Here is a 17910-nt window from a genome sequence, read left to right on the forward strand (position 1 = left end):
AGCGTGACAGCTCTGGGTTAAGAACAAATCCTGAGCCTTCTGACGCTTTAGTAGCCGTATACGATATACCCTCACAATGTTCTGAAGTAGGGGTAAGGGATTTGCTATCTGAGGGAGAGATTTCTGATTCAGGGAAGATGCTCCCTCAGACAGATTATGATATGACGGCCTTTAAATTTAAGCTTGAACACCTCCGCTTGTTGCTCAGGGAGGTATTAGCGACTCTGGATGATTGTGACCCTATAGTGGTCCCAGAGAAATTATGTAAAATGGACAAATACTTAGAGGTTCCTGTTTACACTGAGGATTGCGAATATTGTTACTAAGGAGTGGGATAGACCAGGTATACCGTTCGCTCCCCCTCCTGTTTTTAAGAAAATGTTTCCCATATCTGACACCATGCGGGACTCGTGGCAAACGGTTCCTAAGGTGGAGGGAGCTATTTCTACTCTCGCCAAGCGTACAACTATACCTATCGAAGACAGTTGTGCTTTCAAAGATCCTATGGATAAAAAATTAGAGGGTCTCCTAAAGAAATTTTTTATTCATCAAGGTTTTCTTCTCCAACCTATTGCGTGCATTGTTCCTGTGACTACTGCAGCTGCTTTCTGGTTTGAGGCTCTAGAAGAGGCTCTTCAGATGGAGACTCCATTAGAGGATATTATGGATAGAATTAAGGCCCTTAAGCTGGCTAATATTTTCATTACAGATGCTGCTTTTCAACTGGCTAAATTAGCGGAAAAGAATTCAGGTTTTGCCATTTTAGCGCGCAGGGCGTTATAGCTTAAGTCCTGGTCTGCTGATGTGTCATCAAAATCTAAACTTTTGAACATCCCTTTTAAAGGAAAGACCTTATTCGGGCCTGAACTGAAAGAGATTATTTCAGACATCACTGGAGGGAAAGGCCATGCCCTCCCTCAGGATAAAACAAATAAAATAATGACCAATCAAAATAATTTTCGTTCCTTTCGAAACTTCAGGGGTGGTCCCGCTTCAGCTTCCCCTGCTGCAAAGCAAGAGGGGAATTTTGCCCAATCCAAGTCAGCTTGGAAACCTAACCGGGCCTGGAACAAGGGTAAACAGGCCAAGAAGCCTGCAGCTGCCTCCAAGACAGCATGAAGGGGTAGCCCCCGATCCGGGACCGGATCTAGTAGGGGGGGCAGACTCTCTCTCTTCGCTCAGGCTTGGGCAAGGGATGTTCACGATTCCTGGGCTTTAGAAATTGTGTCCCAGGGATATCTTCTGGACTTCAAAGACTCCCCCCCTAAGGGGGAGATTTCACATTTCTCAATTGTCTGCAAACCAGACAAAGAGTGAGGCTTTCTTACGCTGTGTAGAAGACCTACATACCATGGGAGTGATCCGCCCAGTTCCAAAAGCGGAACAAGGGCTAGGGTTTTACTCAAACCTGTTTGTGGTTCCCAAAAAAGAGGGAACTTTCAGACCAATCTTGGATCTCAAGATTCTAAACAAATTCCTCAGAGTACCATCATTCAAGATGGAGACTATTCGGACTATTCTGCCTCTGATCCAGGAGGGTCAATATATGACTAAAGTGGACTTAAGGGATGCGTATCTGCACATCCCTATTCACAGAGATCATCAATTCCTCAGATTCGCCTTTCTGGACAGGCATTACCAGTTTGTGGCCCTTCCCTTCGGGTTAGCCACGGCTCCCAGAATTTTCACAAAGGTGCTAGGGTCCCTTTTGGCGGTTCTAAGACCGCGGGGCATAGCAGTGGTGCCTTATCTAGACGACATCTTAATTCAAGCGTCGACTTTCCAGCTAGTCAAGTCTCACATGGACATCGTGTTGGCTTTTCTGAGATCTCATGGGTGGAAGGTGAACATAAAAAGAGTTCTCTCTTCCCTCTCACAAGAGTTTCCTTCCTAGGAACTCTGATAGACTCGGTAGAAATGAAAATATTTCTGACGGAGGTCAGAAAATCAAAACTCTTAACCACCTGCCGAGCTCTTCATTCCATTCCTCGGCCATCAGTGGCTCAGTGTATGGAGGTAATCGGACTTATGGTAGCGGCAATGGACATAGTTCCTTTTGCCCGCCTACACCTCAGACCACTGCAACTATGGCTCGAACAGTGGAAAGGGGATTATGCAGATTTATCTCCTCAAATACATATGGATCAGGAGACCAGAGATTCTCTTCTCTGGTGGTTGTCTCAGGACCACATGTCTCAGGGAATGTGTTTCCGCAGGCCAGAGTGGCTCATAGTAACGACAGATGCCAGCCTGCTGGGCTGGGGTGCAGTCTGGAACTCCCTGAAAGCACAGGGCTTATGGTCTCGGGAGGAAACTCTCCTCCTGATAAACATTCTAGAACTGAGAGCGATATTCAATGCACTTCAAACGTGGCCTCAGCTGGCTGCGGCCAAATTCATCAGATTTCAGTCGGACAACATCACGACTGTAGCTTATATCAATCATCAAGGAGGAACACAGAGTTCTCTAGCGATGATGGAGGTAACCAAAATAATCCGATGGGCGGAGACTCATTCTTGCCATCTTTCAACAATCCATATCCCAGGGGTAGAGAACTGGGAGGCAGATTTCCTAAGTCGCCAGACTTTTCATCCGGGAAGTGGGAGCTCCATTCGGAAGTATTTGCCCAGTTGACTCAGCTATGGGGCACACCAGAATTGGATCTAATGGCGTCCCGTCAGAACGCCATGCTTCCATGTTACGGGTCCAGGTCCCGGGATCCCCAGGCAGTACTGATAGATGCTCTAGCAGTGCCCTGGTCCTTCAACCTGGCCTATGTATTTCCACCGTTTCCTCTCCACGTCTGGTTGCCAGAATCAAGCAGGAGAGAGCTTAGGTGATTTTGATAGCACCTGCGTGGCCACGCAGGACTTGGTATGCAGACCTAGTGGACATGTCATCTGTTCCACCGTGGACTCTGCCGATGAGGCAGAACCTTCTAATCCAAGGTCCATTCCAGCATCCGAATCTAATTTCTCTGCGTCTGACTGCTTGGAGATTGAACACCTGATTTTATCAAAGCGTGGTTTCTCTGAGTCTGACATTGATACCCTGATTCAGGCTAGAAAGCCTGTCACCAGGAAAATTTATCATAAGATATGGCGAAAATATCTTTATTGGTGTGAATCCAAGGGTTACTCATGGAGTAAGATCAGGATTCCTAGGATATTGTCTTTTCTCCAAGAAGGATTGGAGAAGGGATTATCAGATAGCTCCTTAAAAGGACAGATATCTGCTTTGTCTATTCTTTTACACAAGCGTCTGGCAGATGTCCCAGACGTTCAGGTGTTTAGTCAGGCTTTAGTCAGAATCAAGCCTGTATTTAAACCTGTGTCTCCACCATGGAGCCTAAACTTAGTTCTTAAAGTTCTTCAAGGGGTTCCTTTTGAACCTATGCATTCCATAGATATTAAGCTTCTATCTTGGAAAGTTCTGTTTTTAGTAGCTATCTCTTCGGCTCAAAGAGTTTCTGAGTTATCTGCTTTACAGTGTGACTCACCTTATCTTGTTTTCCATGCAGATAAGGTGGTTTTGCGTACCAAACCTGGATTCCTTCCTCAGGTTGTTTCTAATAGGAATATCAATCAGGAACTTGTTGTTCCTTCGCTGTGTCCTAATCCTTCTTCAAAGAAGGAACGTCTGTTGCACAATCTTGATGTGGTTCGTGCTTTAAAGTTCTACTTACAAGCAACTAAAGATTTCTGTCAAACATCTTCATTGTTTGTTGTTTATTCTGGTAAGCGGAGAGGTCAAAAGGCTACGGCTACCTCTCTTTCTTTTTGGCTGAAAAGCATCATCTGTTTGGCTTATGAGACTGCTGGCCATCAGCCTCCTGAAAGGATTACTGCTCATTCTACTAGAGCAGTGGCTTCCACATGGGCTTTTAAAAATGAGGCTTCTGTTGAACAGATTTGTAAGGCGGCGACTTGGTCTTCGCTTCATACTTTTTCCAAATTTTACAAATTCGATACTTTTGCTTCTTCGGAGGCTATTTTTGGGACAAAGGTTCTACAAGCAGTGGTGCCTTCCGTTTAAGGTACCTGTCGTGTCCCTCCCTTCATCCGTGTCCTAAAGCTTTGGTATTGGTATCCCACAAGTATGGATGAATCCGTGGACTCGATACATCTTGCAAGAGAAAACAGAATTTATGCTTACCTGATAAATTTCTTTCTCTTGCGATGTATCGAGTCCACGGCCCGCCCTTTCTATTTAAGACCGGTTGTATATTTTTATTTACTTCAGTCACCTCTGCACCCTATAGTTTTTCCTTTCTCTTCCTAGCCTTCGGTCGAATGACTGGGTGGTGGAGCTAAGGGAGGAGCTATATAGACGTGGACTCGATACATCGCAAGAGAAAGAAATTTATCAGGTAAGCATAAATTCTGTTTTTATCCTGGTTTGTTTCTAAAGCTTTTCATATAGTGCATGGAGTAGTTCTTGAATTTCCCTAAGTTATGTGTCTGCCTGCGTATTTTGCCTTCTATTTCTTTGGAAGTCTCTGTAGTGGTCACTGTAATGGCTGTTGTTAGGGGCCTGTAGGTTCTCTCTGTACTGTCCATTTGAAGGTATCAAGGATCTTTTACTTTTTTTCCATGTATGCGAGTACCCACTCCAGTGTGTAGTTGTTCTATCCCTGTTATTATCGGGGGTGTCTATCTAAATGTGAAGTGAGTATGTTGCACTCCAGTGTTGTATCTTTTAGATTTTTGGCAAACATACGTACCCCCCATTTGTTCAGATGTACTTGATCATATAGGTGTGTACCGTTAATGTTGGGGTGTTGGGCCACCATTATGTTTGGGGTTTGAGCAAAAGCCTTTAGTTGCATATTGATGTTTTAGACAATAGCACTGTGTATGTCACTCCTTGGTAATAGGTTAGAAAGGATGATTTTTGTTTATTTCTTGTGATAGTTATTAGGTCTTCCATTGCATTAATATATTTCCCTGGATCTTGCAGTTCATTTGAGCCAGTGTGGATGATTATATATTTTGGGTTATTAAAATTTGGGTTTAGAATTCTCTCTTTTGCTTTTTCCATGTTTACACATTTATACTGGAGAACTCTCTCTTACCAGGGAAGAGGCGCTTTCCATCTAGGTATTTGCCATTTGAGTCCATTAAGATAAGAACATCTGTTTCAGGGGTTTGCCTTGTGTGTGTGCAGACGTTCAGGTGTTTAGTCAGGCTTTAGTCAGAATCAAGCCTGTATTTAAACCTGTGTCTCCACCATGGAGCCTAAACTTGGTTCTTAAAGTTCTTCAAGGGGTTCCGTTTGAACCTATGCATTCCATAGATATTAAGCTTCTATCTTAGAAAGTTCTGTTTTTAGTAGCTATCTCTTCGGCTCGAAGAGTTTCTGCGTTATCTGCTTTACAGTGTGACTCACCTTATCTTGTTTTCCATGCAGATAAGGTGGTTTTGCGTACCAAACCTGGATTCCTTCCTCAGGTTGTTTCTAATAGGAATATCAATCAGGAACTTGTTGTTCCTTCGCTGTATCCTAATCCTTCTTCAAAGAAGGAACGTCTGTTGCACAATCTTGATGTGGTTCGTGCTTTAAAGTTCTACTTACAAGCAACTAAAGATTTCTGTCAAACATCTTCATTGTTTGTTCTTTATTCTTGTAAGTGGAGAGGTCAAAAGGCTACGGCTACCTCTCTTTCTTTTTGGCTGAAAAGCATAATCCGTTTGGCTTATGAGACTGCTGGCCAGCAGCCTCCTTAAAGGATTACTGCTCATTCTACTAGAGCAGTGGCTTCCGCATGGGCTTTTAAAAATGAGGCTTCTGTTGAACAGATTTGTAAGGCGGCGACTTGGTCTTCGCTTCATACTTTTTCCAAATTTTACAAATTCGATACTTTTGCTTCTTCGGAGGCTATTTTTGGGACAAAGGTCCTACAAGCAGTGGTGCCTTCCGTTTAAGGTACCTGTCGTGTCCCTCCCTTCATCCGTGTCCTAAAGCTTTGGTATTGGTATCCCACAAGTATGGATGAATCCGTGGACTCGATACATCTTGCAAGAGAAAATAGAATTTATGCTTACCTGATAAATTTCTTTCTCTTGCGATGTATCGAGTCCACGGCCCGCCCTGTCTATTTAAGACAGGTAGTATATTTTTATTTACTTCAGTCACCTCTGCACCCTATAGTTTTTCCTTTTTCTTCCTAGCCTTCGGTCGAATGACTGGGGGGTGGAGCTAAGGGAGGAGCTATATAGACGTGGACTCGATACATCGCAAGAGAAAGAAATTTATCAGGTAAGCATAAATTCTGTTTTTATCCTGGTTTGTTTCTAAAGCTTTTCATATAGTGCATGGAGTAGTTCTTGAATTTCCCTAAGTTATGTGTCTGCCTGCGTATTTTGCCTTCTATTTCTTTGGAAGTCTCTGTAGTGGTCACTGTAATGGCTGTTGTTAGGGGCCTGTAGGTTCTCTCTGTACTGTCCATTTGAAGGTATCAAGGATCTTTTACTTTTTTTCCATGTATATGCGAGTACCCACTCCAGTGTGTAGTTGTTCTATCCCTGTTATTATCGGGGGTGTCTATCTAAATGTGAAGTGAGTATGTTGCACTCCAGTGTTGTATCTTTTTGATTTTTGGCAAACATACATACCCCCCATTTGTTCAGATGTACTTGATCATATAGGTGTGTACCGTTAATGTTGGGGTGTTGGGCCACCATTACGTTTGGGGTTTGAGCAAAAGCCTTTAGTTGCATATTGATGTTTTGGACAATAGCACTGTGTATGTCACTCCTTGGTAATAGGTTAGAAAGGATGATTTCTGTTTATTTCTTGTGATAGTTATTAGGTCTTCCATTGCATTAAAATATTTCCCTGGATCTTGCAGTTCATTTGAGTCAGTGTGGATGATTATATATTTTGGGTTATTAAAATTTGGGTTTAGAATTCTCTCTCTTTTGCTTTTTCCATGTTTACACATTTGTACTGGAGAACTCTCTCTTACCAGGGAAGAGGCGCTTTCCATCTAGGTATTTGCCATTTGAGTCCATTAAGATAAGAACATCTGTTTCAGGGGTTTGCCTTGTGTGCTCTTCTGATTTATTTTTTGTAAGATTTTGTAGTGGTTTCTCTGGGATTTCCTTAGTGGCCCCCAGTACATTGGCCAGCTGCTCTGCATGGTTTTCTGCTCTGCCTTGGGCTGTAGTCTGTTGTTGCTTGGCAGGGGGCTGTGTCTGGTCTTTGGGTGTTTTCTCTTGAGCAGACTGGGTCCCTTTCTTGTGGTTCTTTCTGCCTTGTTTCTCCCAAGGTCACTGACACTGGGTTAGGTAGTATTTTGTTCTTTTGAAGGTTTGTTGTTGGTCTATGTGGAGCTATGTATTGGTTGCTTGGGTGATATTCCTGATGGCGTTTCAGTTCTTCCTTGGATTTCTTGAGATCACATTTTAATCTTTCATTGTCAATAATTAGATCAGAGATTTGTGATCTGATTTCCTGTTTGTGCTCCTGCTTGATGGTCATGAGCTCTTGCTTTACCCATTCTAGGTGATCTTTTTGTGAAAGGTCCTTTTTTGTTGATTCACGGAACTCTGCAAAGTCTCTTTCTAGTGAGGCCAAACAGTCCCTTTGAGCTTTATCAGTTATGGGTGAGTGTTTCACTGTTTTATTCTGTTTCTCTGCCTGTGATACCCTTATTTTCTGTTGATACAATATCTGATGAGGTTTTATTTAGTTCTTCTTCCCTATTTGCGAGTTCTATATTCACTAAGCTTTTCTGTTTCAGTGTTTTAAACTGTGTTTCAAATAAATCCAGGCAGGATTCGCTTCCTTGTATCATTACTGTGCCGTTATTATATATATTTATTGTATATAGCATATTTTCACAGTCTTCTCCATCATATACAATTATCTGTCTTCCGTTCTCATTTCTCTTTTTTTTGTATGTTAATAAAGTTTTCCCGTAAGGTTTGGTGCCAGGCATATTTTTGCTCTGTTTGAAATAAATTGGTTTTGTGCTTTTTTTGGTCTCTATAAGAATAATCAGCAATAAGTAATTCAGGGTTGTTGATGAGGATGTTTTCTTTAAATCCTTTTTGGGCTGCTCCAGTTTTGAGGTCCTCTGGGTATATAATTTCGGAGCATTCCTGGCCACTTGGTAAAAGGTAATCCAGGGTCTTGCTGTTCCCAGGGCTCATTTTCTGTGCAATATTATTGCTTAGATATGCAAAATATATATTTGTTTAATCCAAAGTGAAAGTGATATAAACCAGCTATGATCTCCAAAAAGATTGTATTTTGGTAACCTTTAGATCTTGTTAGTAGTTAATTTGCATTCTAAGTAGTAGAAGACTAGTTTCCATGCATTAAAAGGATATGATGTTTCTCTTGTTCCAAGGTATAGAGGTGATAATAGTATTTAGTTGAGACTTTTACTCTCTCTATGAGTAGATTCTAGGTTTTCCAAGTAGAAGTAGAATTGTATTGTATTATATCCAGTAAAAATTCAGAAAGTTACCTTAATTCTCACAGCCTGTAGCTTAGAAGTTCAGCAGCATCTTGTTTTCATTGTCAAATTTATAATCCTGTATTATCTCCAAAAAGATTGCATTCCAACGTCACACACCTCTATGTGTGCTCCTCTCTCTAGCTATACTCACAGACAACTCTTACATTCAGGAGAGGTCATGAAAAGCAGAAGTCTTTTGCACAAATTATATGCAGCGTGCCGTGAGAGCTTCCTCCTCCCTCTCCCCCTCCCAGTATGTCAGTAGTTGACAATGATAACACACAGAAAACGGCTCTGCTTAGAGCTGAAAACTTGTGGGCAGAGTTGAAGAAGAAAAAAAAAACTTGTGGGGGGGGGGGGGGGGGAGTTAAAAACATAAGCACCCTATTTATAAGCATTTTATTTAAATCTTGTTGCAATATTTTTTATATACATAGACCGGGAAATTAAATATATTTATACCCTCACTGAGAAATAACTGTTTTCAGACACTGCAGCTCACACGCTGTAGGCAGAAATGTGATTCCTCTAAGTACTGTATATGAATAGACAATATGGGGTGTGTGTGTCACATGACTGCATCATGACCATGTGACTACTGTCTCCCTGTAACGCACGCCGCTAAAATATGGCAGCTTACATAGGAAGTCAAGCACTGGATCAACACTGTATTTCAAAACAATCTCCTTCAAAAACTTGGGCTAAGAAGAACAGATAAAATAGACAGCAGTGATTAGTAAGTTGTTTTCTATTTTAACACTGTGATGTTCTTTATAATGTATTAGCAAACAGCAAGGAGAGAGAACAGGAATACAGACTTTATTCAGCAGCATCCATCTTAACAATAACTGCCCGCCCCCTCCAATCACATGACTAAAATGTTAACTGTTTGTAGTGCACAGAGTGAACTAAGCATAACTATTGAACTTAAACTATAACATAAAGCATACACATCATTACATCTTCCCCTTCAAATATGAAACACTTAATATGAGACAAAGTCTTCCCATATTTTTGGTTTAATAGCTCGACCATAACGAGAGAAAGTAACTGCTGGCTCACTAGCAGTACAATCAGTGTCAGGTTGAGAGTCATTCCCAGCATTATCGCAAGCTGATACACTTATGTTGTCCTCAAAGTCCTCAGTAGACTTTACATCCATGTTAGGGAATTCTGTGCATTCATTGCTTTGCTCTTTATTGTCATTGCTGCTTGGTTCCTCGAGTAGAGTATCAGCTGCAGTGTCTGGTCGAAGATGACGCCTGTTGCGTCTCAGTTTCTGTCCACACTTGGTTTTGATTATATATGACCTTGGTGAATTAGCTTCACTGACAATTCGAGCAGGTTCCCATGTATCCCCAGTGACTCTGTGTCTCACAGCTTGCCCAGCCCTGAGTGGACCAAGTAACTTGGTAGATTTGTCAAAATACAGCTTTTGCTTTTTCATGTTTATGTTCCTCTGACCTGTTACCTGATCCTGTGGGATAGTCTGAGGCTGCAATTTCTGTGGTGCAATAGGCACTGTGGTCCTCAGTGCTCTTCCCATGAGCAGCTGTGCAGGTGAACATAAACCCTCCATGGGTGTTGCACGATAGTTTAACAGGCCTAGGTACACATCCTGCCCTGATGATTGTGCTTTTCTGATAATGGATTTGGCTATGCCAACATACTTCTCAGCTAAACCATTGGCCTGTGAGTGATACGGACTTACTGGTTTGTGCCTGACTCCCCATTCACGCAGAAAGCACTGGAATTCAGCACTTGAGAATTGCGGGCCATTATCAGACACAAGTTCTTCACACACTCCATGTCTCGAGAGTATTGTTTTGAAAGCCCATATGATTGCTGATGCTTTTAGATTTCTCAGCTGTACTAACTCAAAGAATTTGCTGTAGTAATTTACTACTATCAGGTAGTGGTTGTCCTCAAAATGAAAAATATCTGTGGCCAGTCTCTGCCATGCCCGTGAAGGAGTGTTCCATGGTGTGAGAGGTTCTTTTGCATTGTTTTTTTGAAATGTCTGGCAGGTTTCACATGTCTTCACAAGTGTCTCAATATCAAGGTCCAAATTAGGCCAGTAAACCACATCCCGTGCTCTGCGCTTACAAAGAGTAATGCCCAAATGTCCCTGGTGAATTTGCTCCAATATTTCTGCCTGCTGTGATTTAGGAATAACAATACGGTCACCCATGAATATGATATCCGTATGAAAGGATAGTTCATTTCTCACAGGCCAGAATCCCTGCAACTCAGGAGAAAGCTTCTTTCGTTTTTCTGGCCAGCCATTGCACATGACACGAATTAGTTTTTCTAGTACTTTATCTTGTTTGGTATCTTGTCTAATTTTTTCCAGCCGTACATCAGCTATTGGAATATTTACTAGTACTGTATGTACCTGTTCTTCCAATTCAGGTTCATCCCGTGCTTCATGTCCTTCTGGAAACACCCTAGACAGCGTATCTGCCATCAGAATTTCCTTTCCTGGTTTATATTTCACTGTGAGATCATACTGTTGTAGTTTCATAACCATCCTCTGCAGGCGTGGAGGTATAGCAGATAGTGGTTTTTGCATGATGTACTCCAATGGTTTGTGATCAGTTTCCACAACCACTGGGCGACCATAGATATACTGGTGAAATTTCTCACATCCATTTACAATGGCCAACATCTCCTTCTCAATTTGAGCATAATTGGCTTGTGTTGTTGTCAGAGCTCGTGAAGCATATGCAACAGGATGTCCTTGTTGCATTAGCACAGCACCTAACCCAAACTGGGATGCATCCACTTGAAGCACAGTGTTGCAGTTTACGTCAAAATATTTCAGTATTGGCCCTGGATGTTTAGTGATCAGTTTTTTTACTTTCTCAAATGTCTTTTCCATGTTTGCGTCCCAAGACCAAATAGCATCCCTTTGTAGCAATGCACGTAGTGGGGCTGTCAGCTGAGCGAGGCCCTGAGAAAACTTGGATAGATAATTAAAAATGCCTAATGATGTCTCTAGTTCCTTCCTGGAGGATGGGGCCTTCATGCTAATAACTGCTGTTATCTTCTTTGGATCAGGCTTTAAACCCTCTTTGGTTAGAAGGTGTCCAAAATATGTAACCTCTTCTACCCCAATTTGCATTTTGTTTGGATTGAGTTTAAGATTTTTCTCCCGACACCGCTTGAGTAAGGCAATAAGGTTTTTGTCATGTTCTGTACGATCCTTTCCATAAACCAGCAAATCATCAATTATTACTTCAACACCATGTAGACCAGCAATCAACTCATGTGATTTCTTTTGAAATATCTCCTGAGCAGAAGCAATGCCGAAAGGTACCCTTGTGAAACGCCATCGTCCAAAGGGGGAGTTGAAAGTGGTCAGGTGACTGCTGGGTTCATCAAGACGCAATTGCCAGTAACCAGATTGTGCATCTAGTACACTAAACACTGTTGCTCCTACTAGCTTGTGAGCTATATCATCTATGGTGGGGAGTTTGTAGTGTTCTCTCATTATTACTTTGTTCAAATCACGTGGGTCAATGCAAATACGAATTGCGCCTGTGTTTTTCTTCTCTACCACAACCATAGAACTGACCCATTCTGATGGTTCTGTGACCTTTTTTACTACCCCCAACTTCTCCATCCTAGTTAGTTCTTGTTTGACTTTAGCCTCAAGGGATAGAGGTATTTTCCTTGGGGCATGAATGACAGGCTGTGCACCCTCTTTTATACGTATGCGGCTAATCCCCGGGAGGCACCCTAGGCCTTTGAATAGATCACTGTACTCATGCTTAATGTTGTCCTTTGACAGTTCGCTGCACCCACCATCCACAGCCATAATGATCTTTACAAGTCCAATATCTTTACTTGTTTTTAGACCTAATACTGCTGGGGCTTTTGTTTCTATCACAAACAATTGTAAGACCTTTTCAGATCCCTTGTAAAAACATTTTGCATGGCAGCGACCCATCACTTTCAGCTTTTCACCACCATATCCCAACAGTTTTGGTAGGTCTTGAGTCTCTAAGGGGAATTCATTTCTAAGGAGTTCCAGGTATGTGTGGCTTGGCACACAGTTTACTTGTGCCCCTGTATCTATTTTGAATGTGACTGGAGTTTTGTGAGCCCCTATCTGTAGGGTTACATTTGCTTCATCTGCAGACTTGTGTGATTTCTGTACTGCTGCAAGATATATTGGGGTGCAATCTGAGTCTAACCCTGCATTGTCATCATTGTCCTCTATGGCGTGTACAGCCTGTGTTTGTGTCCTTGCAATATGTGAAAACAGTTTACACACCCTGGCAAAATGTCCTCTTTTCTTGCATTTATTACATATCTGCCACCTTGCAGGACAGGCAGCATTTTTGTTGTGCATGTTTCCACAGTAGCCACAGGTTGCTTGTGTGTTACTTGTCCCAGTGTCCCACTTGCCTTTTATCCCCTTGTGTCCTCTTTCTTGCCAGTATCTGCTGCTTTGATTTTCTATAGCACTGATCTGGTGTTGTGTTCCTTCCAGTACCTGCATGTCCTTTCTTGACATTTCATATGCTCTAGCAATCCTGATGGCTTTCTCAAGATTTAAATCTTCTTCCTGCAGCAGCTTTTCCTGAACTTCTTTAAACTTACTGCCCATCAGAATACGGTCTTTTATCATATCACCTGCATCATAAAAAGCACAGTCTTTGGCAAGCAAGCGCAGCTGTGTCACCCATTCATCCACAGATTCACCTCCACACTGATTCCTCTCATAAAACATTTTCCTCTGCACTGTGATGTTTTTCCTTGGATTGCAGTATGCTTCAAACTTTGCAAACAATACCTCTGTTTTTTTTTTGTCATCTGCAGTGATATCCCCACTTGCCTGCCAGGCTCTGCATACATCACGTCCCTTTTGTCCCACACATATCAGAAAGTGTGCTGCCTTCTGTTGATCAGTCCATCTGTCTGCATCTGGGCCTGCAAACACAAGTTCAATCAGCTCCCTCCATTTTGACCAATTGTCAGAAATGTTCCCTGACTCTAAATCCAGAGAAGGAATGTTCTTTGTGTTGCTGTTTGCTGCCATGTCACTTTTCACCCTACTTCTGGTACCATGTGATGTTCTTTATAATGTATTAGCAAACAGCAAGGAGAGAGAACAGGAATACAGACTTTATTCAGCAGCATCCATCTTAACAATAACTGCCCGCCCCCTCCAATCACATGACTAAAATGTTAACTGTTTGTAGTGCACAGAGTGAACTAAGCATAACTATTGAACTTAAACTATAACATAAAGCATACACATCATTACAAACACAACTTCTTTATATATTTACTTGGATTTAACATAATTTTTTTTACTAGATAAGTACTGTTTCATATCCCTTTAATTTGATATGGAGCACAACTAAATTGAAACAGATTCATCTTCTAATTTTTATTTACAGCTTATTGCATTTCATTCATCAATGAATATTATTTTTATTCAACAGGTTTGGCACCTTACTACCAACGGTCCAATATTTTCCTCTCCATGCCTTTCAAGTCTGTCCAAGAAAATAATGTTTGGGTCACATGACGGCTTTGTCTACTGCTGTAACACAGAGGGTGTTTTGTTATGGAGATATAAAACGGGCTCAAGAGTATTTGCAACTCCATTTCTTTTCCCAGATACAAATTCAAATGATAGAGAACTGCTGGCAGTAGCCTCTACAGATGGACATCTATGGATATTGGATGCTGAGACTGGGCTACAATATGGCCAATATAAACTTGAAGGAGAAGTGTTCTCTTCCCCTGTGGTGTGGAGAGGAAGTCTCATTGTTGGTTGTAGGAATGACTATGTATATTGTTTAGATTTACTCAACACTGCAACAGAAAAATGAAGATCATAGGGCTAAAATTACTATTAAATGTAATTACTGAATGTTCCTTTTCATATTTGATTTCTCATTATACTAAATTAACCTATTATGCATCTCGGCTACATTCGCTTAAAGGGAAATGTTACCCAAACACTAAGTCACTTAAAAGTGATGCTGTATATCTATAAAAAGATGACTAGAAAATATCACATGAACTTCTCTATGTAAAAAAGAAAGATATTTTACTTCAACATTTCCTCAGTAACCATATTCTATTAGAGGAATTTTAAGAATCCAATCCATATACTTGTCCCATGACATAAGCCAAACATATATGAATATCTTAGAGACAATTGTTTATGTGAACTGTTGCAGAAAAATCACATATGCACACGTCACTTGTCATTGTACAGACAGGTTGCTGTATATGATTCAACCATTAACTGAAAACAATAGATAGCCTGACTGGCCCTTAACCAATACCAAACAGCAAATGTCCAGCACAGAGGGTACTGTATGCAAGCCACAGGAGCACCACAAAATAGCATACAAAGAGTCTAAAAGTGGCAGCAAAAAGGAGTTTAATTTAAACACACACAGGGAACAGCAGATCGATGTTTCGGGAGTGATCCCTTTGTCAAGCTAATTTCACACTGTTCAAAAACATAAATTTATACACAACCCCCACTAGAGGGCAGTAAAGACACATAAATAAGTTAACCCTATCATATCCAGTACAAATTCATTACATATTATGACAAATGGTCTGATATATGTATTAAATGGACGCTAAAACTACATTTTTTTTCATGATTCAGATAGAGCATTCAATTTTAAGCAAATTTCTAATTTACTCCTATTATCACATTTTCTTTGTTCTCTTGCTATCTTTATTTAAAAAGCAGGAATGTGATGCATAGGAGCCTTTTCATCCCCACCAATGTAGGCCTCCAAGCTTTTAGTGATCCTTTCTGAGTGTGTGTGGGTCTTTTTTTATGCTGAACTGTAACTTAGCACCAATTTATAACAGCCATTCACTGATGTGTGAAGATCTGTAACGCCGTGATTGGATGAATACTAATTAACTTTTTGGAGTAATGCACCCAATGTTAAAGGACCAGTCAACACAGTAGATTTGCATAATCAACAAATGTAAGATAACAAGACAATGCAATAGCACTTCAAATGAACTTCAAATGAGTAGTAGATTTTATTTTGAGAATTTTAAAAGTTATGTCTTTTTCCACTCCCCCTGTACCATGTGACAGCCATCAGCCAATCACAAATGCATACACGTACCATGTGACAGCCATCAGCCATTCACAAATGCATACACACTTATTCTTGCACATGCTCAGTAGGAGCTGGTGACTCAAAAAGTTTAAATATAAAAAGACTGTGCACATTTAGTTAATGGAAGTAAATTGGAAAGTTGTTTAAAATGGCATGCTCTATCTGAATAATGAAAGTTTAATTTTGATTGAGTGTCCCTTTAAATATAGCTGGTTGTACTTTTACTAACTGGCCACAAGATGGCGATGGTGAGTTGTGACATAAAGATGAACTATTTCTTACATTTTATCTTTCTTAGAATTTATTTTTCATATATATATATATATATATATATTTCTTTCATGTAATTAGCAAGAGTCCATGAGCTAGTGACGTATGGGATATACATTCCTACCAGGAGGGGCAAAGTTTCCCAAACCTCAAAATGCCTATAAATACACCCCTCACCACACCCACAATTCAGTTTTACAAACTTTGCCTCCCGTGGAGGTGGTGAAGTAAGTTTGTGCTAGATTCTACGTTGATATGCGCTTTGCAGCAGGCTGGAGCCCGGTTTTCCTCTCAGAGTGCAGTGAATGTCAGAGAGATGTGAAGAGAGTATTGCCTATTTGAATTCAATGGTCTCCTTCTACGGGATCTATTTCATAGGTTCTCTGTTATCGGTCGTAGAGATTCATCTCTTACCTCCCTTTTCAGATCGACGATATACTCTTATATACCATTACCTCTACTGATTCTCGTTTCAGTACTGGTTTGGCTATCTACTATATGTAGATGAGTGTCCTGGGGTAAGTAAGTCTTATTTTTTGTGACACTCTAAGCTATGGTTGGGCACTTTTATATAAAGTTCTAAATATATGTCTTCAAACTTATATTTGCCTTGATTCAGGATGATCAATATTCCTTATTTCAGACAAGTCAGTTTCATTATTTGGGTTAATGCATATGAATAATCAATTTTCTTACCTTAAAGATTGTTTTCAAATTGACTGTTTTTCCCTGTGGGCTGTTAGTGTCAGCCGTAAAGGACCAGCCCAGGATTCAACCCAACTGCTAGCGTGAAACGTAAAAACACACGCTAGCACACTGAGAAATATCCAGGACGTGACCCACTCAGGATTGATGAAAGCAAATGTCCCTTTAAGAAGATAAATAAAACTAAGTGAAATTCCTTTTAACAAGTGATAAATAAATGTCCTTTTAAGCAGGATAGCAAACAAACTGATATTCCTTTTAACAGGTCTGGATAAAGCAAATGTCCCTTTAAGCAGGTTAGCAAACAAACAGAGATTCCTTTTAGCAGATCTGGATAAAGCAAATGTCCCTTTAAGCAGCTTAGCAAACAAACAGAGATTCCTTTTAGCAGGTTTGGATAAAGCAAATGTCCCTTTAAGCAGGTTAGCAAACAAACAGAAAGGTCCTCCTCTCATTAGATTAGAATAAAACAAATGTCCCCTTAAGCAGGTTTAGCAAACAAACAATGAAGTATTCTTTGTAGCAGGATTGTTAAAGCAAATGTCCCCTTAAGCAGGTTTAGCAAACAAACAATGAAGTATTCTTTGTAGCAGGTTTGTTAAAGCAAATGTCCCCTTAAGCAGGTTTAGCAAACAAACAGAGAGATATTCAGGCAAGGAGATTCTGGCAGGGGGAAAGGAGACATCAGAACATTACTCACACAGGTCCGGTCCGGCATGAAGGGGAAGAGAAAACAAACGGGCCCCGAGTAAGATCTCCTGCCGAGATTTGAAGGCAGGGAGACTCTGACGTCAGGAGGAGTGCCCGACTCCGCGTCACGTTGCTAGGCAATGTGACGTGATACAGAGGGGATCCGTGAGCCGCGGCGTCACGGCAATGAGCGGATCCGATGCATGACAGCACCCCCCCTCAAGGACCCCTCCGGGGGACAGGACCAGGCCTAGCAGGATAAGCTTTGTGAAAGGCCCTAATCAAAGCAGGGGCGTGTACATGTTGGGCTGGTTCCCAAGTCCGCTCTGTGACTGGATAACCCTTCCAATGGATGAGATAGTATAGTTTCTTGCCACGAAGTTTGGAATCCAGAATGTGAGCAACCTCAAACTTAGGCTGTCCCTGTACCAAGAGAGGTGGAGGCTTGGGCAGAGACTTAGAAAATCTATTAGATCTCACCGGTTTCAGGAGAGAAACATGGAAAACAGGGTGAGCTTTGAGAGTCTTGGGAAGAGCAACTCGATATGCAGTAGAACAAACTTGACCCAGTATTCGGAAAGGACCCACATATCGTGGCCCCAATTTAATAGAAGGTTGTTTGAGATGAAGGTGACGAGTAGAAATCCAAACCTTGTC

The 17910-nt window shown here is 41.2% G+C and overlaps 1 protein-coding gene across 1 annotated transcript in view; it reads left to right on the forward strand.

The window, feature by feature from the left end:
• AASDH (aminoadipate-semialdehyde dehydrogenase) overlaps positions 1-14357 on the forward strand; it is a 269559-nt gene extending 255202 nt beyond the window's left edge. The window contains exon 16 of the mRNA XM_053703943.1: positions 13924-14357. Within this exon, the coding sequence (XP_053559918.1) occupies positions 13924-14316 (393 nt within the window). The 3' untranslated portion in view covers positions 14317-14357. The remainder of the gene's footprint in view (positions 1-13923) is intronic.
• Positions 14358-17910: the final 3553 nt, after the last annotated feature.

The sequence above is a fragment of the Bombina bombina genome, chromosome 2, assembly GCF_027579735.1.
Source record: "Bombina bombina isolate aBomBom1 chromosome 2, aBomBom1.pri, whole genome shotgun sequence".
Lineage (NCBI taxonomy): Eukaryota > Metazoa > Chordata > Amphibia > Anura > Bombinatoridae > Bombina > Bombina bombina.